Source organism: Temnothorax longispinosus, chromosome 2 (genome assembly GCF_030848805.1).
Source record: "Temnothorax longispinosus isolate EJ_2023e chromosome 2, Tlon_JGU_v1, whole genome shotgun sequence".
Lineage (NCBI taxonomy): Eukaryota > Metazoa > Arthropoda > Insecta > Hymenoptera > Formicidae > Temnothorax > Temnothorax longispinosus.
This window is the reverse complement of record NC_092359.1, coordinates 17882985-17904674: the sequence shown is the minus strand read 5'-3', so window position 1 is coordinate 17904674 and position 21690 is coordinate 17882985. Positions and strand designations below refer to the sequence as shown.

Sequence of the window (21690 nt, the reverse complement as noted above, 5' to 3'; positions counted from 1 at the left end):
TATTTAAAACAAACTTATAAAGTTACATTTTATTATCGACCTGAATAGAACTTATGATAAATAATTAAAAAAAATGTGATTAATATATTAATCTTAATCTTCTTTATTCAATATAATAAAATGTAATAAATTGCACTTTTTTATATGTAAATAGTTTATCGTGCTATCATTTTATTTAATAATTACAAGTTTAATGTAATCGTTTCAAAATTTTAAAAGACACGCTAATCATCATCAAATGTCCTGTGCATTGCGCAATATTCCATTCTCTGCAGAAAATTTAGAAAGCTGAGTCTCCACGTCTTTTACACCTGTAACAATATAAGCAAAAAATAAGAGATGATAATTAGAGAAGAAATAGAAATTATTTTTATTGTTTTCTTTATTTTTATTATTCTATTGCACTCTAAATTTAACTTTTTATATGTTTACGTGGACTTCTCTCTATCATGGCTTATTAGGCCAATAAACAATAAAGCCATTACAAATATTCTATTTAATCGAATATGATCCATACAAAAATCGTGTCCTTCCTAGCTGCTTGCGGCGTGACGGACGGTGCTATAACGTCGAGGGGTAATCGTGGTATGATACCCTTCATGGAGGCCCACTGACCCTCGCAGAGTTCATGAAAGGTCAGACGCAGCAGCGACTGGCCGCCTAGTATACCTGGGCCCCTGCATATTGCACCAGCCCCAAATTCCCAGATGCTCCAATTGCCTGTCATGATTAAAACCCGCTGTATCTGCACCGGATTGGTCAAATTCGCGAAGCTGGCGAATCTTTTGCGCAGCCAAGAAGCAACGTAAGAGGCACGGCAATCACAATGCCAGGGATTTTGACTCAGACGTACTTGCTGAATCGTGGATACGGCGTCCATGCTACCAGCTGGCAAGAAGGAGAGGTCATTCGATTCCAGTTGCCTGAAGATCATGATACAGCGTAACAGAGAACAGGGAAAAATATTATTTTTTTATTTAACAAGTATAAATATATTTCTAATTTGAAAATCACAGTAAAGACTTATAAAGCAAATATACAAATTGCAATTCTACATACATATTTCAATAGACATTTGTCGTTATTAAAGTCAGTAATGTTACAATTATACAAAATTCCAAGTATCGACTCACAGCTTCCGTAAGTTCGGCGTGTCCTCAAAAACTCCTGATTGTAGTATCCTCAGTCGATTGGATTGCAGGAAAAGAGAAGTGAGATTGAACAAGCCGCGAAAAACGCCTCTTACTAGGATTTCTATGCGATTGCCATAGAGAATAAGACGTTCCAAAGATATAGAATTGTTGAATAATCCAGGTGGCAAGTATTTTATGTGATTGTGTCCTAATCGAAGTTCTCGAAGTGCTATCATATCGTGAAAGGCTCTTGCATCAATCTATCACAAAGATCCAAATTGTTTATACTTGAAGAGAAATCTAAAAGCTTATAATATATATTCCATAATAATATATTATAAATATTTTTTATACAAAACGTATCATATATAATACATTTATATATTAGCGTTCTCTCTATAATAGTCACTGATGCATTCAATGACTATTCACATTTCACTGATATTAGTGTAAAGTATGCCATTTCAGTGACTTTTCACTGATTCAGATTTAGAGAGTTCTAACTTTCAAAAATAAAATCATAATTAAAATTACAAAATATAAACGATATTTACACGAGATATTCTATTGCTCGATATTTCCAGAATTTCCAATTGTTCCAGGGTCAAAAACAATCCTTTAGGCAGCTCCATCAAGCGATTGTTCCGCATATTCAACTCTTTGAGAGACGTCAGATCTTGGAATACACCGTTAGGCAGCTCTTTCAAACGATTTTCCTCGAGCGCAAGGCGTCTAAGTTTAGTAATATCTCGGAAAATTGAAACGGGTAATCCGACTAGTCGATTTTTACCCAGCAGCAATTCATCAAGATTCCCGAGACCACGAAATGCACCGGGAGGTAATAACGAAATGCGATTGGAGGAGAGATCCAATAAGGCCAAGTGACCGTTGCTCAAGAAAAGATCTTCCGGCAAAGTACGGAGTTTATTTGACGATAAATCGCTAAATAGAATAAAAAAATGTGTATTAAATTTTTAATGGATTAAATTTTTAACTTATAAGGAGACGAAAAACCGGAGAAACATTAAATTTTAAATTGAAACAAATATAACATATCTCAGCAATGTACATTTAGTAAATCTCTTTTTCTTAGCAAGATGGGCTAAATATAATAAATTTTAATATATTATTTAAACGTTCAAACATTTCTCTTTTACATTTAACTTGTCAAAACAACTAAATAAAGCAACTTGATATTTAAAAAATTGATTTAGTTACGTAAAAGATCTATGAAGGTGTTAGTATGCCTAATGAAATCAATTTTTATATTTCTTTTTTAATTTGTTACTAGTTGTAAGCATCTCACTTACAGTATTCGAAGATTCCTTAGTCCAAAAAATTGACTACGTTGCATTTCCTTCAAGAGATTGTTACTCAACCTGACATTTGCGATACTGTGTAATGACAAGAACAACCTGGGCGCCAAATGCTCGATTAAATTGCTGCTCAGATCTCTGTAATTGACAGTTTCATTAGTACATGCATCTCTCGATCGTTACATGACTTACAGATGGTGCAACTGCGTCATATTCATAAACGTATCTCTGTGCAGAGCGCTGAGTCGATTACTCCCGAGATCTCTGGAAATACAAATGATATTTCCATTCTCTAAGACTAAATATAAATGTACATTTTCTTAATAGAAAAAGTAAAATTATTAAATGTTTTATTATACAAAAAGTCACAATTTAAAAAATAGAATAATTATTTTATAACGTGGCAATACAAAATAAGAAATTTTATTTAAAAATTAAAATGTACACATTATACAAAGTTCTAATTTTATTTATAAATTATATAAAGTAATTCTATCGCGCTTTTAGGGTTTAATAATAATTTCGATTATTTTTCTTAAAGATATCCCATCGGATATCTGTCACACAAACACAACGATGTTATCTTTCAAATTGCTCACAGTCTCAGCACGTTGGCGGGAACCAATTGCGTCGGGGGTAGATCCATCAGATTGTATCTCCAGCAGGACACCGATTTCATTTCCGGTACGCACTTACACGGTCCCTCGGCACAGACCTCCCAGTCCTCCTCTCTCAAGCTAATCTGCCAAACTGCAAGAGCATGGATAGATGTTTTCATATTTCCATCGTGTGCGAATCGTGAGATTCTTACCGGGATGCTCGACCGCTCGCAATCTGCGTTCGAGGCTCGACAGTCGGTTCTCCATCTCCTCGAAGATCGACATTGATCCGTCCGCGGGCGTCGATGAATATTCCACATCTACGCTCGTACAAGATGTCTAATCTCAAGTTTCGCAATCGCGTTTTTTAAATCATATCCGAAACACATACGAAAGATAGTACAGAGAAAGTTACAGTAGTTTCGAAAATTTTGCTTTGGCTCTTTTTCATATGCGCGCTAGGATCTACCTTTCGCAACGTATCTTCTCTACTCTAAAATTTTTGGAGATTACGAAGTTCTCGGAACTTTAGACAAACAAATATCTTATAATCTCCACTTAATATTATTTTAGTTTCGCGTATAATTATTAACAAAGGTTTGATTAAATCGCTTCTTGCATTCTTCTGCCATTAATTTATGCTGCTAGACTTAATCACCGACAATCATTTAATTCGTTCAATTACCTGCAGAAGTCCGCGTACTCGCGGTGCAGATGTGCGAGACGAGGGAGTACGTGTTCGTCTCGCATAACAAAAGGAAAACAATTGCACAGTAAATCTTTGAGAATAAATCAGTCATGTCGCGGACAGTTCGGACGAGACGGCACATTGATAGACGGAACAAAGTGCGCCGGACTGAGGATGCGGTTCGCAGCCGGCCGTCCTCCTTCATTGCACACGGTCGCATCCTCATTATCTTGGACATTGATTTGGAAGGTAAACATATTACAACGAAGATTGACGGACAATGGCCCCACGCGCACAGATTACGGCCTTTCAAGCACGTTGCGACGTATACACGCAATAATAAATCAATGTCTGGGTGTTTATAGAATTTACTAAAGCCACGTATAAGATTTCTGAGAAATAATTATAATCGGCATCAAATTAGTTTACAAAGAAATCGTGCGTTTATTATCGTATAATAAATATACAGTTAATTTTTACTGAGATAATGCTGCTGTATTTATTTTATGTAGATATAATTAAATAATTTAATAAAAATGATAACTATTAACAAAAACAAGTACAATAGAAAGGATAATTCAATCTCCTTTCCGTTTACAAATTGTAACATGTCTTTCATTATTTAGCCATCTAGAAGAATAGTTATAAAGCTTTAACATTTATTTGTCAATCGGTAACGATAGCTTGTCTGGAGTGTGTCGACATCATTCGTCGACGTTATTCGTCACGCTGCAGCTCCGAGAAAGCGGCGGAAGCATATTATGCAATACAACAGTAACACATGCGTACATTATTATGACTTAAGAAGAAATAAAATAGGGATTGTATAATAGCGTATCCTTACTTCCAGCAAAATAATAAATACGAACAATAACTGAAAGTTTCGTTTATCTTTAATTTATCGAATAGAAAATCTTTTTGTTAACGGTATATCTCAAAATTGAAATGGTCGGTAATGTTACGCTTTCATGACTGCATGATAAAAACGGTAAAATGGATATCATCTGTTTAAGTACCTCAGAGTTGAGAATATATTTTGCCAATTACATGTTTGTGCGAGGACAGATCGCAGATGCGATTAGAAAGCCGGTTCAAATTTGCGTACCGAGAATACATATTCAATCTCTGCACATATATACAACTTACATAAGTTAGAAACTGCGTACTACGCACGAAAATCAACTACGTCGCGGGGAAGGAAGTGATTATGAGAGGCAAAATCAATAGTTGCTCATCATTAATATTTATTGGATAGATACGCCTTACATTGTATATTCATTGTACATAGCGTACAGCTTAGCGGCCAATTTTATCGTCAGATTTTGTCGCGTAGTTATATTTAGCTTTCTTGCGTACCACCATCTCTATTCTCTCGTCGTTAGAAGAAGAAAATCTCGTTACATCACGATACATTAAGGTATTTAACTCCCAACTATAAATTTATAATAATCATCTAATGGTTAGTCTACTTCGTGTTTCATGGTGCTTTTCCGGAATCGAGTGATTGTTTAGGACAGTCTTACTCCGCCAGATCCAGGACACTCGCCTTTGCTCTTGACAGCCAATTCTGAAATTGAAGTATAACGTGATTAATGTGATTATTGTAATCAATAATTAATATATCATTACATTAATATAAATAATTAATATAGTGATTTATATACTGTTTCCATGTGCTTACTCATGCCCATCTCGCAGTTGTAAAGATCTAGAGCGCACTGCGTGCCGAAGGTCTTAGGCTTTAAGCTGGAGTCGACAGGATCGTGAGCGCAAACAGGATCATACTCGATCCCGCACTCTCGCGCGCAATCCTTCTTATTCTTCTTCGCTTCCTTGGCCGTTTTGATGGCATCTTTCACATCTTTCGACGCGGTCGCCGCTTCTTTGATATCTTTAGGCTCCTTTATGTCCTTCATGGTGTTGTTGATTTTTACATCATCGGGAAGAGCATACGTTTCCTCGCATAACGTGTACATGCTGAGGAACGCGAAGGCTAGGAAAGGTCAAGAAGAGAGGGAGAGAGAAAAAAGAGGATATGAAATTAAATTCATTCGATTTTGATCCAATATTCTCCACGTATCTTTAACCAAACGTTTCTCCCATAAAGTGACACGACAGATTTTGTTTAAATTATAATCGCAATTGACGAATTTATGAATTATTTCAAAATCTCCTATAATAAGAAAGAAATATCGATAAAATATCATCTGATAAAAGATTATCGCTACAGTCGAACGAAATATAATTTCAAACGATTAATTTGATTTTCGAAAGTCTTTCTATTAGCGAATTGTAGACGGGATGGTATTACGTAAATCCATTGACGGTTTAGCCTGTCGCTGGGACGCTGCGCGGCCTTAATGCGCGTCTCTATTGAATGATTGCGGCTTTATTGAAATCAAGGTTTATTTTAAATCGAGATCAGTCCGCTCCTTGCGGCGATTGCGATGTTTCTTCGCTCAAGGCCGTTTACGCCCACGCCCATTTAAAGACATTTCCTTTTGCGGTGAGACTTCTTCGAAAATCTCAAATCCTCTCTCGCGCGAATAACAGTCGCGATTCTGATCCTTCATAAATAATTAATTGAATAGGAAACGCGCTTGCATAATTTTTCGGTGTATTGTCGACCAAGATTGAGTTAAACTGAATTTTAATGCAATTTCAAGAGAAGTCTATACATTTCTGAATTTTAATGCAATTTCGAGAGAAGCATATACATTAAGACTATAAAAAATTTTCTCAATTTTATTGTTAACATCTTGGTTAACATCTAATTTTAAAATTTCTTATTTTATTGTCTCTGTTAATATCCATATAAAAACAATCAAGATTTTATAAAATCTTTACAAAAATATGCAATCAACTAATAATGATATAAAATAATATTGATACCATGTTAAATAATCCAATTCCAACATTTTAATATCATATTAAGCTCTTTCTAATATTTTGAACATGCGCAAATAAATGACTAAGTCAATCTATTAACAGTTAATGAGATTTTGAATATTACTTAATGGACGTTAACTCGAAATTGTTGCGTAAGTTATATATTTAAATCCACTAGTAAAAGATACACTTATTGTTAGTTGATTACAAAAATAATCGATTTTGACGCTGTAAAATCTTAAACGAAGTCGATGCAGTTTCCGTACCAACTATAACTGCTACCTCCATTGTTCTGGGTGATCGGTGACGGCCCGGTTGATAAAAGTCGATGAAAATCGGTAGTTACTGACACGAATGGCGAATGGCTATCACGAGAGAACTGACATATCGTGTCATCTGGCTACGTTTATAAACCGAGTGTGACGGTTAAATCTATCCCCACCTGAGAGAGATTGAGAATACAGGACACATCTCACTCTTTATATGACGTACTTCATGTGACCCCTGATTTCCATATTTGATACTTTCGCTGAAGAAACGCAGATTGTAACTAATAATTAATAAGTTTTTACAAGCTATAAAATAAAGTTGAATGCCTTATATAAATCCCTATATAGATAATCTAAATTTTTGGATATTATAGTCGCCATGCAAATTAAAAACAACCAATTTTTCAATCTGTATTTTCAATTAAAAGTAATGTTATTTTTATATTATGCACTTATTATTTTATAAAAATTTATAAAAATAATTTGCTGCCAATAAAAAACATATTAAACATTACATATTTGCCGATGCATCCACAAAGAGGCAAATAATTTATTAAGATAATGTTTCATTTTTTAGCATACTTTGTTACTTGGCACACAGTGGCACTGAATAATCATAGTATCATAGTGCTGTGAAAGGAAAGATTATTCGTGTAATCTTCTCTAATCACGTCGTTCCGATTGACGTCGATTACGAGACAGATTTGACAGCGCTCTATATTCGCAGCGATTTTTAACAGATTCTTTTGTAAAAACGTACTTTTATGACCTAGCTTTGAGCATTGAAAATCAAAAGAATAAATACAGCACTTCGTATATTAATAGAATAATTTTTATAAATATGGATAAGTATATAAATAAATAATTACTAGAGTAGGGAGAGATGACGCGACGATGAAGCTCGATGACAATGTAAATTTCTCATTAGTCTCTCCGTTCTGTGAGCTGCCTCTCTTCCTCTACGTAACTCTTGAATAAATTTAAATAATCACGCCGAGATTCGTGGAACGTAAATGCTTCGGTGATACGGCACGCAAGTGTCGTGCATTTCTCCGTCGAATTTAAACGAGCACTGTTTTGCACTTCGTACTTCTCAACGGAGCTTTTTACTATATCTTCGAGGCCGTTTAAAGTTTCCAAGCTGGCAAAGGCTGAAAAATATGGAACACCATTAGCGAAGTACGATGAATGAGTTAAGAAAATAATAATCTTAATTAGCAACGTTTTCGTTTAAAAAGCCTCATTCCAAACTTATTGCAAAACTTTTGTAATTAAAGTTGGAAGTACAGGGATTTAATCTGAGAACTTACGCGATGAGAAATTTCGTTCCTCGTCGTCATCGTCTTTATTAGAGACCTTCTTCTTGATGATCTCGAGTTTAGGTATGAAGAGCAGCAAGCAGATTACAGCGATAAATTTCACGATCATCTTGAAGATTACCAACTTTAATATAATTTTTGCGATGGTGAATGCGTTTAGTTTGAGAGCGAGCGGCAATCCTAGATCGATACTCGGCAGAAGGGAGATGTGAGTCTCCGGAAGCGCGTAGGGAGCACCATAAATTGGAGTTGGAACGGAAGGACCATATCCTAAGAAAACAAAGCGTGAAATAATAAATCAAGTGATCCAAGAGCGCTAAAAATATGAAATCCAAGCTGAGAAAAAAATATTTTATTGCCAAAGAAAAATCAATTCTATTAATTAAAAACGTATTAATCAAACAATACATCTGCAAAACTTGTCGAGTTATTTTAAAAGTATAACATAAACATTTGCAAATTTCAAAAGATTGTACAAAATCTTATTTTAATATAGCAAATAAAAAATGATTAAAAAATGTAATTAAATTTTTCTTTCTATTGTAATATAACTGTTTAATGAAATTTTATTATAATAATAGATTTATCATAATAATGTACATTATAATGCACATTTAAGTAGATCAAGTAATTGAAACTTTTATTAACTTATAGTTATTCAAGCAATTTAAGCTTTTATAAACCTAATAATTAAAATTTTAACTTTGGTGGCCGATAATACCTCTCGCCTCACCTTGTTGGGGCGGTAAGTAGTTTCCGGGTGGTCCATACGAAGAAATCTGAGGATAAAACGAGGTACCGTCATTCGGCGGTCCGTACGAATTCTGCGGCGGGCCGTAAGAATTCTGCGGTGTGTTGTAATCCGACGGCCTGAAGGGTTGAGGATAAGAGTCGCTGGGTGAAGGAGGGCTGTTGGGTCCGCCGTAGGTGATTCGCGGCCTCTTCGACGGGTACGTCGAATCGGGCGAACCGTACTCGGTTTCCGGCTTGTAAATGGGACCCTGCACGTACTCAGCTCTCCTATTTGCCTTTGTCTTTGAGTCCGTCTGCACGATCCCCTCTCGCGGATCGTCGCTGTTACGCGAGTGCATCAGTGCCTGGAGATAGCTGTCCCTTTTCGCAAAAGCGGCCTTCGGGCTTTTGCCGGCCCAAGGCTTGCGGCTGTCGACGTAAGAGCCGCGAGGGCCCGCATCCTTCGAGACGGGTCTTCGGGAAGCGGCATGCTCTCCGGAAGACACTCGACTGATGATCGTGGGAGACGCGAGGGGAGTAACTTTTGTAGAAGCGACGTCGTTTGAGTCGGCGACGATCGACGCCTTGGTCGACAAAGAAGGACCGAGGACTAGATCCTTCCCCAGAGTTATCGACGCTTCGGATTCTTTGGCCTCTATCTTCAGGGTCGATGCACCTGGTGTATTCTGATAATTCGCGGGCACAGGTTCGTGAGACGAGACCAGGGCGGGGTAGAGCAGAAAGATACTTAGAATCCAACCGAATCGCTGCTTCCGCGCTCGGTAATGAGACATTTTGATAGTAAGCTCGTTGAAAAAATATGATCTACAATATAAGAAAACACATAAGTAATTTTCATAAACTATAAAATCTTTAATGATGATTTTTATAGCTACTGCTTCCAGCAATGGCAGCAATAACAATAAAACGTCCGATCTCGATGATTCAATGCGTTTTGATAGAGCAATTGGCAATAATAGACTTTCGTTGTTCTTTACGTGTAAAACTTGAATAAGATATCAAACCTTACAGAATTTAATTACAATTTGATAATTATCACAACTCTTTATACATGATTATATTTTAATAAATAACACGACAGTGAAGAGACTAGAGACTTGTTAGAGATTCTAAATGTGATTCTTTGAATCGATTTTAATTAGAAAAGGAAGAGATGGGCAAGTAGTACAAACAAGCGACACGACACGAAATGCCTTCTAGATGAACGCAGAAGATTCCTCTTGAATACGAAATGCAAGCAAATGACGCGCATACTAAACGCGTAGCGGTCTTCGCCCCTTTTTAGCGTAGTCATTTCAACAATGACCTTAATTCGCGCAAACATGAGAAACAATAGAACAGTTGCAGTTTACAACTTTACAATGGGCTCTCGTTATATGTATAATTTGTCATTATATCACTATTTGTATTGCTATCTAAATTTATTAGTGTTTCTATTTATAAAATGAGTTTAAAATCAAGCTGTTACGAAATAACAAATTTTTAAGTTTACGATTGTACAACAATATTACTACAATCAATAAAAATTATTATTGACAAAGATAAAGTAATATTTAAAATAAATAAATTAATTAATTTTTAGATAGAAATAGCCAAAAATTTTGTTAAGCTTTTATATCGTACAATTTATATATAAAAATTAATTAAAATGTCTATAAAAAAATTTTAATTATATGATCATATCGCTTTTATTTATGTACGTAAAATTTTATTTTTGATATTTATTTATTAATTATATAACGTATCAACTTTTTTATACCAAAATATGTTCATGATATCTGCTAAAATAAGTAAGCCAAAGAACTATGAATGATGAATATACATACGTTGACTATTTTCACTTAAAAAATAATTTTCCGCTTTCAACGTGGACTTTTAACTCCTTATAGTCACTCTCTAGGAATCTGGTTTTTCTTTCTTCTCCATAAATCTGTTCACTTGCAAGTTATTTACCCTTATATCAAACACAAAACATATAGAACTGTTCTAACAAATGACGAGCTCACGAAACATTCTTGATGACACTCATATCGATCAACGCTCGTGAATAAAAAACCATCGCGTTCGCTTCGTCTATATATGCTGTTCGGATTCGGAAGGGGCACGAGATTCACGTTATTGGGTTACTATTCCACCGTGCCCCTTCAACAATACTTCCAGCACAACCATCGATCGATCGCTTCCGTCCATTGTAAAATATGTCAAAATCGTTTCAATACCGATCTCTGTATTCAAGAAGATATATTCTAGTTATTTATGTTGCAATGTAAAAATTATAAATATATGATTTCATATGTTGTTATTATTAAAAACTCTTCTCAATACTATTTTAAACACTGATTTTATATATTTTAACAATAAAGTTTTGATTTCATGATTAGTTACTGTTAACAGTAAAATAAATAAAAAATCTCTTTTTATGTATCTCTTATTTGCAATAATTTTAAGAAAGAGAAAAATATATGACATTATTTTTAACGAGCACTCCCGATGATTCATGAAAATATGACTTAAAACTGGTTTTTCTGGTATTTATTATAGATTATTATAGATTATTTTGTTATAATATTTGTTATAAGCTTGTTAAAAACTTTGTTGAAAGCTTTAAAATGACAATGGTAGGGATCAAAGGCATGGGCCATTATTATGTGCTGGACGATGCGGTTTATAACGGTGTCACTATCCTTCAAACCTCTTACAATACTTTGATCCAGTGGCACACTTTTAGTGGCATTCTTTTGGTGATTCTATTATCTTCGGTATGTATGTAAATGCAATGTCCGATGAAAGTCTTGACGATCAGTACTTACATTCATGTACCTGCGCACTTTGGCAACCAAAACAGGTGCAAAAACGGGGAAACATTCTTTTATACTATATATCGCTTTTTATTCTAAAATTATTTCTATTAATTATTTTTAATTGTAAATAATGTGAAATTTTTTCCACACAAATTAAAATGAAAACTTCTAAAGATAAATGTTGTCAATAAGAACATTAATTTATATCTTTTTGTCAAAATAAATGATTTAATTTTGTAAATTATCTAGTTTAATTATATAAATACAGTTAAAGACTTGTTGCTTATTACAAATATACGTGAAAGGATTGTCAAACGCAAGTCTCTATGGCCACCCTCGATCAATATGCTAGCCTTTCGAGGTCTCTCAGCAACCAAACACAATGCTTAACACGTGCAAAATTTGCTTGCCGTACGGAAGTAGAATTGGGAACTTAGGAACAGTGCGAAACGATAAAAGTTTTCGAAATGTCCTGGCAAATTAGAAAATATAGCAAAATGAATTTTTCAACAACCGAAACAAGGTACATTAATTTCTCCAAAGCTTGGTGATTGAAGAGTATTTTTTTTTAAATATAGTTTACGTTATTGTACAGGTGGATGAAGTTTGGAAAATCTCATGACTTCGTCTTTGTTGGGAAGGAAACCGTCGCAACGGCTTCCGGCATTTACGTGAGTTTCCTGGATCTGAATACGAGAGAGAAACGAATCGAGCGGTTCGACAATAAGGAAAGGGGCGACGGTGCGTCGTGTTTAGCTGGACATCCGGTACACATATGATACACACAATTACATTTATAATATATATATTTATTCAGATTACTGAATGTCCGAAAAATGACAAGTGTCACGCTGCATACGCGCTATTTATTATTTAATAAGATTAGTACTTTTGAATTTTGCCAGACAGTCTCCATGTTTTCCATAGTCGAGAGGAAACCAAATCCCAAAATATCAATATTCATGTATCCGACGCTACAAAGGATCTCCTGGTGCGTACCGCCGGACAGAATCAATGGCTACTTATCCTGTTCTTTCGTTGGTACGGAGTATCTCGTAAGCCTGACTAGCTTTCCCGATTTTCGACTGATCGTGTGGCTCTGGAGAACCGGCAAACACGTCGCTATGCTTAACACAAAGACAGACAACCTTGTTCAAGAAATTTCGTAAGTATATTTTGTATCTTTCTGTAATATAATTCTTCACAATTATTAATATAAGCTTCAAGAGTTTGTTCCTTTATTTAAAAAATGTAATGAATTATTTGGTCTTACCAGCTGTTCGCCGAATTCTCCACATTTGATATCGCAATTCGGAGCCGACGACAATACACTCTCGATCTATCAGGTGCGCACGTGTTCGAAAATTGTAAGCATACATCGCGTGAACGCGCCACTTTCAGGGCACAAAATTGTGTCTTCATCCTGGACGCCGGAAGGAAACCTGTTCATCTCGGACGAATTCGGGAATGTATGGCTCGTGGCGATTGAAGCTAATAAGTTGTACTCGGTGATAAAATCGAAAATACTCGAACGTCCAAAAAATAAACCGATTGTCATCACTCATAAGAGCGGTGTAATAATTGTGAACACCAATAGTGAAATTATGGTGCGTATTAACGAGTCTTTAATACAATTTAATAAAAATACAATTTTTAATAATCATATATGTTATTTTTATTTTATTTTCTGATATATTACAATTAACAATGTTTTAGTTTTACAAAAAGACGTCCGCGGATTGGAACGTAACGTGGAAATTTATGTGGTCAATCTCGACTTTCTATTCTATACACGTAGGAAAACAACATTGTTGCAAAGATGGGGTTTTACTTCACTCCAGAAGCGGAGAAATTTTTGAAATCTGCACGCAACACGACAACATCCCTCACATAGAAGTTATTTATACGGACGAGATTGAATACAAAGCATTATTTTCTATATCTCAGCGCACAGATCACGTCGCGGCGGTAGACGGGTTAGATCGTCTGTGCATTTTCGAGTTACTAACCGGCAAACTGACAGCGAGATTATCTCTGAAGCACCATGGTGAAGGTAAAGTCAAATATGAAAAAACCCTAAACATTTACTTTTTATTTAAAGCATGTTATAAAAGCATTTTTTAAATTAATTACGTTAATTAATATATTTAATAAAATAATTATTTCACATTTTTTGGTAAGAATTAACCGATATATTATTAATTAGAGTCATCTTTTCATTATAGTTCTTCACGTAGCTTCACATCCTACTTTACCAATACTTGCGTCGTGCAGCGTTGCTGGCAATTGCATTCTAATCGATGTCACGAAAGTTTCATTGGTTAAAATTTTTAACTGTTTTCATCTTTATGGAGACTTCTTGGATAAAATAAAATTTTCGCGTAATGGCGAACTTTTGGGAATTGGCAATTCTCAAACTGGCATGATATTTATTATTGGCAAACGACTTAAACAGCAGCGCCTAGTTGTTCTAGGATTTATAGAAATTGATGGATATGTAATAAATTATTATGTATAAATATAGATGCAAAAGTTAATTATGTCTTCGTAGAAAAACAGAATTGGAAATAATTTGATGTTTTCTTTTGTTTGTAGATCGCTGATTTTTTGATATACGAAAGAAACGAGAGAAAAGATTGTTTTGAGATCTTAATCCTAGCAACGACTAATCCTTCTATAGCTTCGATCGGCGGTAACAAAGTAATCGTGTACACTTGCGAGATCTCGATCGACTTCTGCATGCGTGTTATTTGCGTGATAGACTTATCAAGACCTTTCAAGACTCTCTATCACGGATGTAAGCCTCTGGAGATATTGAGTGTACCCTCTTTGTCTAAACAATTACATCAAATGGAAATACAGGTCAAACCACATTATTGTTTTATAAAAATAAACTACATAAAAAGAATAGGCCAACATTTTTGTATTGCATAATTTAAATAATTATAGAGGTACATTTTTTCACTCTGACAGAGTTTTCGAAAATCCTATCATATTTATTTTAATGTCTATTTTTCAAATTTTCTGGAAAAAATTAATTTCTCAAATTTCTTTCGCAGAATGATTTTCAAGATATCGTCCTCACAAACGCGCTGTCCTCCATGCATCAGCTGAGAAAGATCGGGATATACGTAACCGATTCTCGAGTCATAACATATGGATACGATGGCTTGATCGTAGTCAGAGATAGCATGGAACTTCGCAAAGTGATCGCGATTTTTATGCCACATCATCGCAGTCAAGGAGGCGTAAAATACGCGATTTCTTCGCGTTTTGGGGAAACGATCGTCTCTCTCGGTAAAAATGGCGATCTCGTTGCCCATCGAATTCGGTACTTTGTCTTTACTTGCTCTCTAGGTTTCCGCATTATTCAAATTATTTACAAAATTATGAAGATAAATCTAAATTAATTTAATTGTACGACAGCTTACCGGAGACAAAGACAAATTTGACAGAAGTCGAAGCTGCGAGTGTGCATTTAACGATCGAGGATTTCATTTCCGATCCAAACGAACTGTACGATCGAGGAAAGGAAACCTGGCTGGATAGTGTAGTTGCTGCTAAACTGAAAGCTGAGCACGACGAAGCTCTACCTTTACGGGCTTCTATTGTAGCCGATCTTGAGAAGATTAAAACGCAAGTAATGTCTCTTTTAAGATTCGATTCTAACTCGGGTTTAAAATATGATATAAGTTTTGCAATAGATACGCGAGCTTCTCAATATAAATGAAGGTGAATCACCGGACGCCCGTTTGCCGATCTCGGCTTTCGATTTGGATCGTGAATCCCGACAGCGGAGAATAGAAGAGGCTCGACTTGAACGAGAGAAGCTGTATCGAAACCTCGAGGATGATTGCGCTCAACGAGATCAGGTGACGTCGAATCTGCGCGAAATATTCTGGGAATCGTTGGAAGTGAAACCATGCGCTCTTAGATTAATTGGTGGCGATGCGATTGTTCAAAATTATCCTCTCGTTGCATCGACTCGAAAGGTGAACGATTTTAAAGTATGGGATAGACTTTCTGCGGATGCTGACGAATTTATGTACAGGTAATTATTTTTATCTTTTTTATATTAATTATTCATGGTATTCTGATAAGCAATGACAATCATAATCATTTCTCTACTTTCTTATTATATTTTATATTATATAATAATTTTATGACGCCGTAAAAAATGTATTTAAAAATTTATAATAGCAAATATAGTTTATAAGTATAAAATATTATTAAAATACCACAAATCTTAAAAATAACAATCTTTCTAGTTACGAAGTGTATAAGGCATCATGTGAAGATGATTCAAGACGAGGATCTACGGTAATTTCCGATAAAGGATTTTCAACTAACAATGCCGAAAGCAAAACACATCAAATGGCTAAAAGATGGTACGCACACGCGGATGAAGATGAAAAATTATGTATATCGGGTGTCACGACGCATAAATGGATTGATGACGAAAGCATAGCTTCAACACATCAGCTATTGATTCCGCATGACAGCGATCTCGAATCTATCTTGCAGAAAGATATTATAATTGAAAATCGAGAGCGTAAATTAAAGGTGACAGCTGCCATAAATCTATTTGACAATATAATTACATTACGCAATACTAAAAACATAATTAGACATAATTATACTCGATTATTACTTCAAAAACTTATATAATATTAAAATTAATTTTTTAGTCGATCGTTGACATATGTAACTGATTTAAAATTTATATAAATTAATTTTTTTTCTCTAAATAGATGCATTTCAATAATCTCTTTGAGGAAATGAAACGCGCAAAGGAATGTGTATTAAAATGTGCAAAGGAGCGCATCAACAGGCTCCGATATTGCGCGTCTCAATTGAAGACAATGTTTGGGATAGATTCCGTTCTGGAACCAATCGAGATCCCATCCTGGAACGTCGAAGAAATACCTGATTACATAATTATGGTAAAAGATCACGAAGTATTTGAAAAACGGTCACGGCGAGGAGAATTGAAAACAGTTGACGAGGATCGAGAAGATGAAAGTAAAAACGAAAAAATCAGTGACTTTTATAAAATAGCTGTAGAAAAAATGATGGACGGTGTATTAGAACCTAAGTGAGTCGATGAAAATATGAAAAATAATTGCACAATAATTGATACAAATAGGCTTGTGTTTTTCTAACAATAACTTGATATTTAAAGTTAAAAAGAACGTTCTATTTTAAGGTGGGAAGATGAGGTGAAGAAGGAAATATTTGTGCCGGACTGCCTAATTGCGAAAAATCCTTCGAAATACACTGACGAGGATATCGCAGCTATCGCGGCATATAAAACTAAAGTGCAGGCGTTGCAAAAAGAACGAGAAAAATATAAAGCGACCCTGCAGGCTGATATTATAGAAACGAAAGGTCAGAGTCGAGAAATTTAAAAGAATAAATAAAACAATCGCGTTTATTAAAATAGAATAATCGTCTTAAAATAATCTGCGGATCACTTACGTTTTTATATGTAAAATGTGCGTTTTAGATGCTTTGCAAAAAGACATCGCTGCATTTAACGACAAATTAAAAGATCTAGAAATGAAAAAGATGCAAATTGAATGCGCAATCCTTCAGGAGAGACTGACAAGGATACGAGCGATCCGAAGACATCAAACTATGGTCGATGACAGGCAAGAAATCGCTCGTCTCGCCGACGAGGAGTTAGCGCCGGCGACGCGAGAGGCACGCAGGCTCGCCGAGGAGTGCAACTCGCTGGAGATGGTCGTGTCGGAGCTAAAAGTTCGATACGACAGCCTGTGCAAAGCGGAGAAACGCCAGGAGGCCAAGTTTCGCGGCGAATTCGCGGAGTTGAAGCAACCGATAGTGGAACACTTGCTCAGACACTACAAAAAACGACCCAGAGTTGCTAGGCTGACTACCACGTCGGTCACGTATCTGACGGAGGTGGCGAGATGCGTCGCGGGCAGCGAGAAGTCGGACGTCTTACCGCGCGAATGCCTGGATTTCCTCAAAGGCATGGATGCCTTGGACTCGATGCCCCGAAATCTACCGTCGCAAATTAACGCCGATTATTGGCGAACAATGTGCAGATTGAGAAGAATGAAGGTCGAGGTGGAAACGAAGGTAAGGAAAAAAGCTCACGAGGTAACTGATTTATTAAAATATGTACAGTCCCGTAATAATAATTATATTATTAAATTGTCTAAACAGTAATTAAAGATCCTTAATCCGAAAATATCAAATATACCAACACCCGAAAGTTTCGAGAGATGAAACGGAGGTGTACCACTTTCTTTTTCTCTTTCATAACGATCGTTTTAAGCTGACTATAATAAAAAAAAAAGGAGAAGTTGTAGCATTGCCAAAAAGAGCGGTACTTAATGTCGAAGGTGAGATGCTGCGCGGTAGAGATGGCTGAGGCGGAGCAGACGGTGTCGTTTTATCAGAAGGCGATGCAGTCGGCTGATAACGCTGCGGCGTGCAAGAAGGTCAGCTTGGATGACATGGAGAAATCCTTGACGCAGCTCGCGCAGGAAATGGAGATTCAACTCGTTTTGAAAATGGGCCAGATCGAGGTGCCGCTGCAAGGTTGTCCCTCCGACTACGCGAACGCCGTTCTCGTGACGCGCGAGGAGCTTTTACGGGTCAACGATTGTATCGTCGAGACTGGGAAACGCAAGCTAGCAGCGATGTATACATCCATGCACTTGCGGAAGGTCGTGTCGCAACACGAATGGCAGCATGCTTGCGCGAAAATGATATTGGAGGACCTGCAGCGGAACTTGAAAGATATCCGAGAGTTCAAGGTATAGAGAACGGGAAGAATGGGAAGAGGAGCGTTTTTCTCCTTATATAAAATTTATTATTATTATATTTATTATTATAATCACAACACAATTACTTGATGTCAAAGGACTATATTGTTCCTTGCGTAATTTTAGATCACGAGAAACGTGCTTGAATTTTTGAGCAATTATTCCTGCAGCGTAAATTTGGAAAGAGATTACGAAAAGATGCAAGCCAATTTGCGAACATTTCGAAATGTGAGTACCGCTTTATTGTTATTCCAACTGTTATTCCAACTGATTTGAAAAACTTACAGTCTCTGTTTCCAGAAATTTCACCAATTGTTGGAACTGGAACAGGCGCGTCTGAAAGAAACGAAGCGACTGATGGCCAAGTGGAAGAAGAAGAACGACAAGATGTCACAAGAGATCAAGATGAAGTCGTCAGACGTCGAAGAGCTTCGCAGGTTGCTTAACAACCCACATCGCAAGAGAGACGAGGAGTCTCGAAGGATGAGACTCGCGGCGATCGCGAGACGTACCAGGCTTGTCATGAAAGCAGAGAACAATTATGAGCAGCTGCTAATCTTGCACGCTCACCTCGAGGTCTTGAAGTTGCGAACGTATCCGACCTTGCAGTTTAAAACCGCATAAGACTCATGTGTCGAGGAAAAAGATCTCGCGCGAGCGTCGAGACTGTCAGCGCTGCAGCAGACGTCGACTTAATTTTCTCGACATTAATTTATGAAAACTGCCTTTTTTCTGCTGAATAATAAAATTATTCTATTTATGCATTCATGAAGAAGTGTATATAAACATAGAGTATACCGAGTGCTGAGGCTATGTTGGATGCATCCTTAATCAGTTGGACCGCTGAATTGCAGATTTATGTAGATCCATGTGTAATATGTATGGTAATACATGGCGATAGTTTCATATTACGTTTGTTATTGATACTTATTATTTCGATCTCGATCCCGCGAAAAACCATATACATGCAACGAAGGAAAATTATTGGTTCCAAGAAACGAATAAGGAAAGTGATATTGCTGCGTCTGAATATTTCTTAGTAAAAATAGAAGAAGGCACACACACACACACACACACACACACACACACACTCTCTCTCTCCTCTCTCTGTCTCTCTCTATATATATATATTTTAGAATATATATATTTGAAAATACGGTTCTTTATTTTGTTTGAAAAATCCTAATAAACAATGATATAATTAATAATATAGTTCTCCTAATATTAAGGTATTTATCTACTTAAAAAAATTTCCAAAAATAGTTAAAATTCTTAATAAAACTTTTAACTAAAATATAGAAATTGTATTTTCTATCCCAATTTTCTAAGGTATAAATTTTTTTATGTATGTGTTGAATTGTGAAGAAAATACCCGATATTTGTATTGTATTGAACTTATTCGTACCAACATTATTATTGCTTATCACGTCAATTTTTTTGGAAAAAAGTCTTGCTACACCATCAGCAATTCCGATAACATGATTATCGAAGTAAACTATAATCGTTCTCTATAAGTCTATTTATTACATAATGTTATTCCATATTGCAGATAACCAATTAACACTTTCGTACTGATAAACTTATTTTTTAATAGATTATTAATTCTTTATGAGTAACTACTTATGTGTATCACAATACTGTGTCATTTTAACATTATTTATAACTCGCGGTTCAGAGATTACTTATCGGGTGCCGTTTTGTAACGATAAAATATAAGCACAAACATGGGTTGTTATTTATTTGACTGGTGATCTATTGACAGAAAAAGAGAGAAAGAGAGAACCGTAAATTAGGTGGCATGTGAAAATAACGGGGGGAATTACCGTCCGGGGACTTTCCTCGTATCAACGAAGGTCCACGCAGTTTTAACTTCGCGATGTGCGCAATGTGCATTAATATCACAATTTGATGCGTGCGTGTGTGCGTGCGTCGCATCTTCGAAGAGCGACCGAAACGCGAAGGATGCGAATTTGCCGAACAAAGCCGCGCGAGGATACGGGTTAAACTTGAAACGAGGAGGCAAACAGGGACCGGACCGATGGAGAAAAATTACTTCAAGGTTTTCCATCCACGATGCCGATGGTAACTTTCCAGGATGGGCGAGGAACCCATCCTGGAAAGTTACCGAGAGTTGAGTTAACGACCGCGGCCAATCCAAGCCCGACCAAAGCTTCAACGATTATCTAGATCTTGGACTTTTACGAACAGGGTGATATTTCTCATCGAAAACCGGAATAATTTTTCCTCCACAAGTTACTTAAATGCTGTGACATCTTTTCTTTAACGTCTGAAATTCACATGTATATTTTGTATGTTAGTTGAAATCCTGTTAGCTTTATTAATTGTTTATGATTATAGAAACTCTATTAATGTACATTCCAACATATTTTTATTACAAATAAAAATAAAGCTTATTTTAATATTTGCGGGTGCGTGTAAACGTGCGGAGTCCATATGAATCATGCACGATGTCGTTAAAATTAAAGTAAAATTAAATTAGAAACTCTATTAATGTACATTCCAACATATTTTTATTACAAATAAAAATAAAGCTTATTTCAATATTTGCGGGTGCGTGTAAACGTGCGGAGTCCACATGAATCATGCACGATATCGTTAAAATTAAAGTAAAATGAAATTAGAAACTCTATTAATGTACATTCCAACATATTTTTATTACAAATAAAAATAAAGCTTATTTCAATATTTGCGGGTGCGTGTAAACGTGCGGAGTCCACATGAATCATCCATGATATCGTTGAAATTAAAGTAAAATTAAATTAGAAGGAAAATCACTTTCTGTGTTTAATGCCCAATAATAATTTTCTTAACACGAGAAGCCGGGAGACGAAAACCTGTCTTTCCCCGAAAGGCGACGCGCGACGAAGCTGGTAAGTGCCATCGTCGCGGGAGAGGCGAGGAATCGAATAGATAATGAACGACGATGGCGTCATTACGCGAAACGAACGGAGAAAGAGCGACAACGCGTGGATCGCCAAGCGATTGGGAGGAAGAGAGGAGGAAAAAGAGCGAAACTCCTTCCCCCTACTTCTTTTCCGAGCTGAAATACGAGGAAGAAAAAGACGCATCTATATAAGGCCGTACGTAGAACGCCGCTCCGGACGG

At 36.1% G+C, this 21690-nt stretch overlaps 4 protein-coding genes and 1 pseudogene across 7 annotated transcripts; 2 read left to right on the top strand and 3 right to left on the bottom strand.

Moving 5' to 3' along the window:
* Positions 1-151: 151 nt before the first annotated feature.
* LOC139808069 (uncharacterized) lies at positions 152-4816 on the bottom strand. Of its 2 annotated transcripts, none has more exons than XM_071769691.1 (9): positions 3734-4816; positions 3261-3368; positions 3049-3199; positions 2642-2713; positions 2444-2587; positions 1688-2075; positions 1134-1393; positions 518-923; positions 152-311 (listed from the first exon to the last, which is right to left on the bottom strand). In XM_071769691.1, the coding sequence occupies exons 1-9, from the start codon at positions 3972-3974 to the stop codon at positions 306-308; spliced, it is 1776 nt and encodes a 591-aa protein (XP_071625792.1). In that variant the 5' UTR covers positions 3975-4816; the 3' UTR covers positions 152-305. The 2 variants fall into 2 exon arrangements, with proteins under 2 accessions (XP_071625792.1, XP_071625793.1); XM_071769692.1 differs by lacking the exon at positions 152-311 and having other exon boundaries at positions 529-720; positions 854-923.
* Positions 4817-4963: 147 nt separating this feature from the next.
* LOC139808072 (uncharacterized) lies at positions 4964-7051 on the bottom strand. Its single transcript, XM_071769697.1, has 3 exons — positions 6892-7051; positions 5418-5729; positions 4964-5303 (listed from the first exon to the last, which is right to left on the bottom strand). The coding sequence occupies exons 1-3, from the start codon at positions 6911-6913 to the stop codon at positions 5245-5247; spliced, it is 393 nt and encodes a 130-aa protein (XP_071625798.1). The 5' UTR covers positions 6914-7051; the 3' UTR covers positions 4964-5244.
* A 129-nt stretch (positions 7052-7180) lies between these two features.
* Positions 7181-18986, bottom strand: LOC139808071 (uncharacterized). Of its 3 annotated transcripts, XR_011730780.1 has the most exons (5): positions 18850-18986; positions 8947-9770; positions 8205-8483; positions 7764-8045; positions 7181-7524 (listed from the first exon to the last, which is right to left on the bottom strand). XR_011730780.1 is itself a non-coding variant. In XM_071769695.1 (4 exons), exons 2-4 carry the CDS (start codon positions 9737-9739, stop codon positions 7819-7821), a joined length of 1299 nt encoding a protein of 432 aa, XP_071625796.1. In that variant the 5' UTR covers positions 9740-9770; positions 18850-18986; the 3' UTR covers positions 7181-7818. The 3 variants fall into 3 exon arrangements, 2 of the variants coding, with proteins under 2 accessions (XP_071625796.1, XP_071625797.1); XM_071769695.1 differs by having other exon boundaries at positions 7181-8045; XM_071769696.1 differs by lacking the exon at positions 18850-18986 and adding an exon at positions 10793-11444 and having other exon boundaries at positions 7181-8045.
* On the top strand, positions 12083-19659 carry LOC139808068 (cilia- and flagella-associated protein 43). Its single transcript, XM_071769689.1, has 17 exons — positions 12083-12290; positions 12363-12534; positions 12673-12932; positions 13044-13374; positions 13484-13820; positions 13993-14264; positions 14363-14629; positions 14827-15098; positions 15194-15407; positions 15472-15818; positions 16036-16330; positions 16519-16862; positions 16974-17155; positions 17274-17872; positions 18139-18555; positions 18691-18792; positions 18865-19659. Exons 1-17 carry the CDS (start codon positions 12235-12237, stop codon positions 19186-19188), a joined length of 4791 nt encoding a protein of 1596 aa, XP_071625790.1. The 5' UTR covers positions 12083-12234; the 3' UTR covers positions 19189-19659.
* An 820-nt stretch (positions 19660-20479) lies between these two features.
* LOC139808149 (uncharacterized) lies at positions 20480-21661 on the top strand (annotated as a pseudogene).
* The last annotated feature ends 29 nt before the right edge of the window (positions 21662-21690 follow it).

Bases quoted from the DNA above. Each gene is read 5' to 3' on its own strand.
- LOC139808069 (XM_071769691.1), bottom strand. From the start codon at position 3,974: ATGTCCAAGATAATGAGGATGCGACCGTGTGCAATGAAGGAGGACGGC. The intron at 3,369-3,733 runs GTAATTGAACGA...GTACGAGCGTAG, and splicing joins GAGTACGCGGACTTCTGCAG to ATGTGGAATATTCATCGACG. The intron at 924-1,133 runs GTGAGTCGATAC...CATGATCTTCAG, and splicing joins ACGCCGAACTTACGGAAGCT to GCAACTGGAATCGAATGACC.
- LOC139808072 (XM_071769697.1), bottom strand. From the start codon at position 6,913: ATGGAGGTAGCAGTTATAGTTG. The intron at 5,730-6,891 runs GTACGGAAACTG...GACCTTTCCTAG, and splicing joins GGAGGTAGCAGTTATAGTTG to CCTTCGCGTTCCTCAGCATG. The intron at 5,304-5,417 runs GTAAGCACATGG...CTTCAATTTCAG, and splicing joins CAACTGCGAGATGGGCATGA to AATTGGCTGTCAAGAGCAAA.
- LOC139808071 (XM_071769695.1), bottom strand. From the start codon at position 9,739: ATGTCTCATTACCGAGCGCGGAAGCAGCGATTCGGTTGGATTCTAAGT. The intron at 8,484-8,946 runs GTGAGGCGAGAG...TTGTTTTCTTAG, and splicing joins CTACTTACCGCCCCAACAAG to GATATGGTCCTTCCGTTCCA. The intron at 8,046-8,204 runs GTAAGTTCTCAG...CATATTTTTCAG, and splicing joins GGAACGAAATTTCTCATCGC to CCTTTGCCAGCTTGGAAACT.
- LOC139808068 (XM_071769689.1), top strand. From the start codon at position 12,235: ATGTCCTGGCAAATTAGAAAATATAGCAAAATGAATTTTTCAACAACC. The intron at 12,933-13,043 runs GTAAGTATATTT...TGGTCTTACCAG, and splicing joins AACCTTGTTCAAGAAATTTC to CTGTTCGCCGAATTCTCCAC. The intron at 13,375-13,483 runs GTGCGTATTAAC...ACAATGTTTTAG, and splicing joins ACACCAATAGTGAAATTATG to TTTTACAAAAAGACGTCCGC.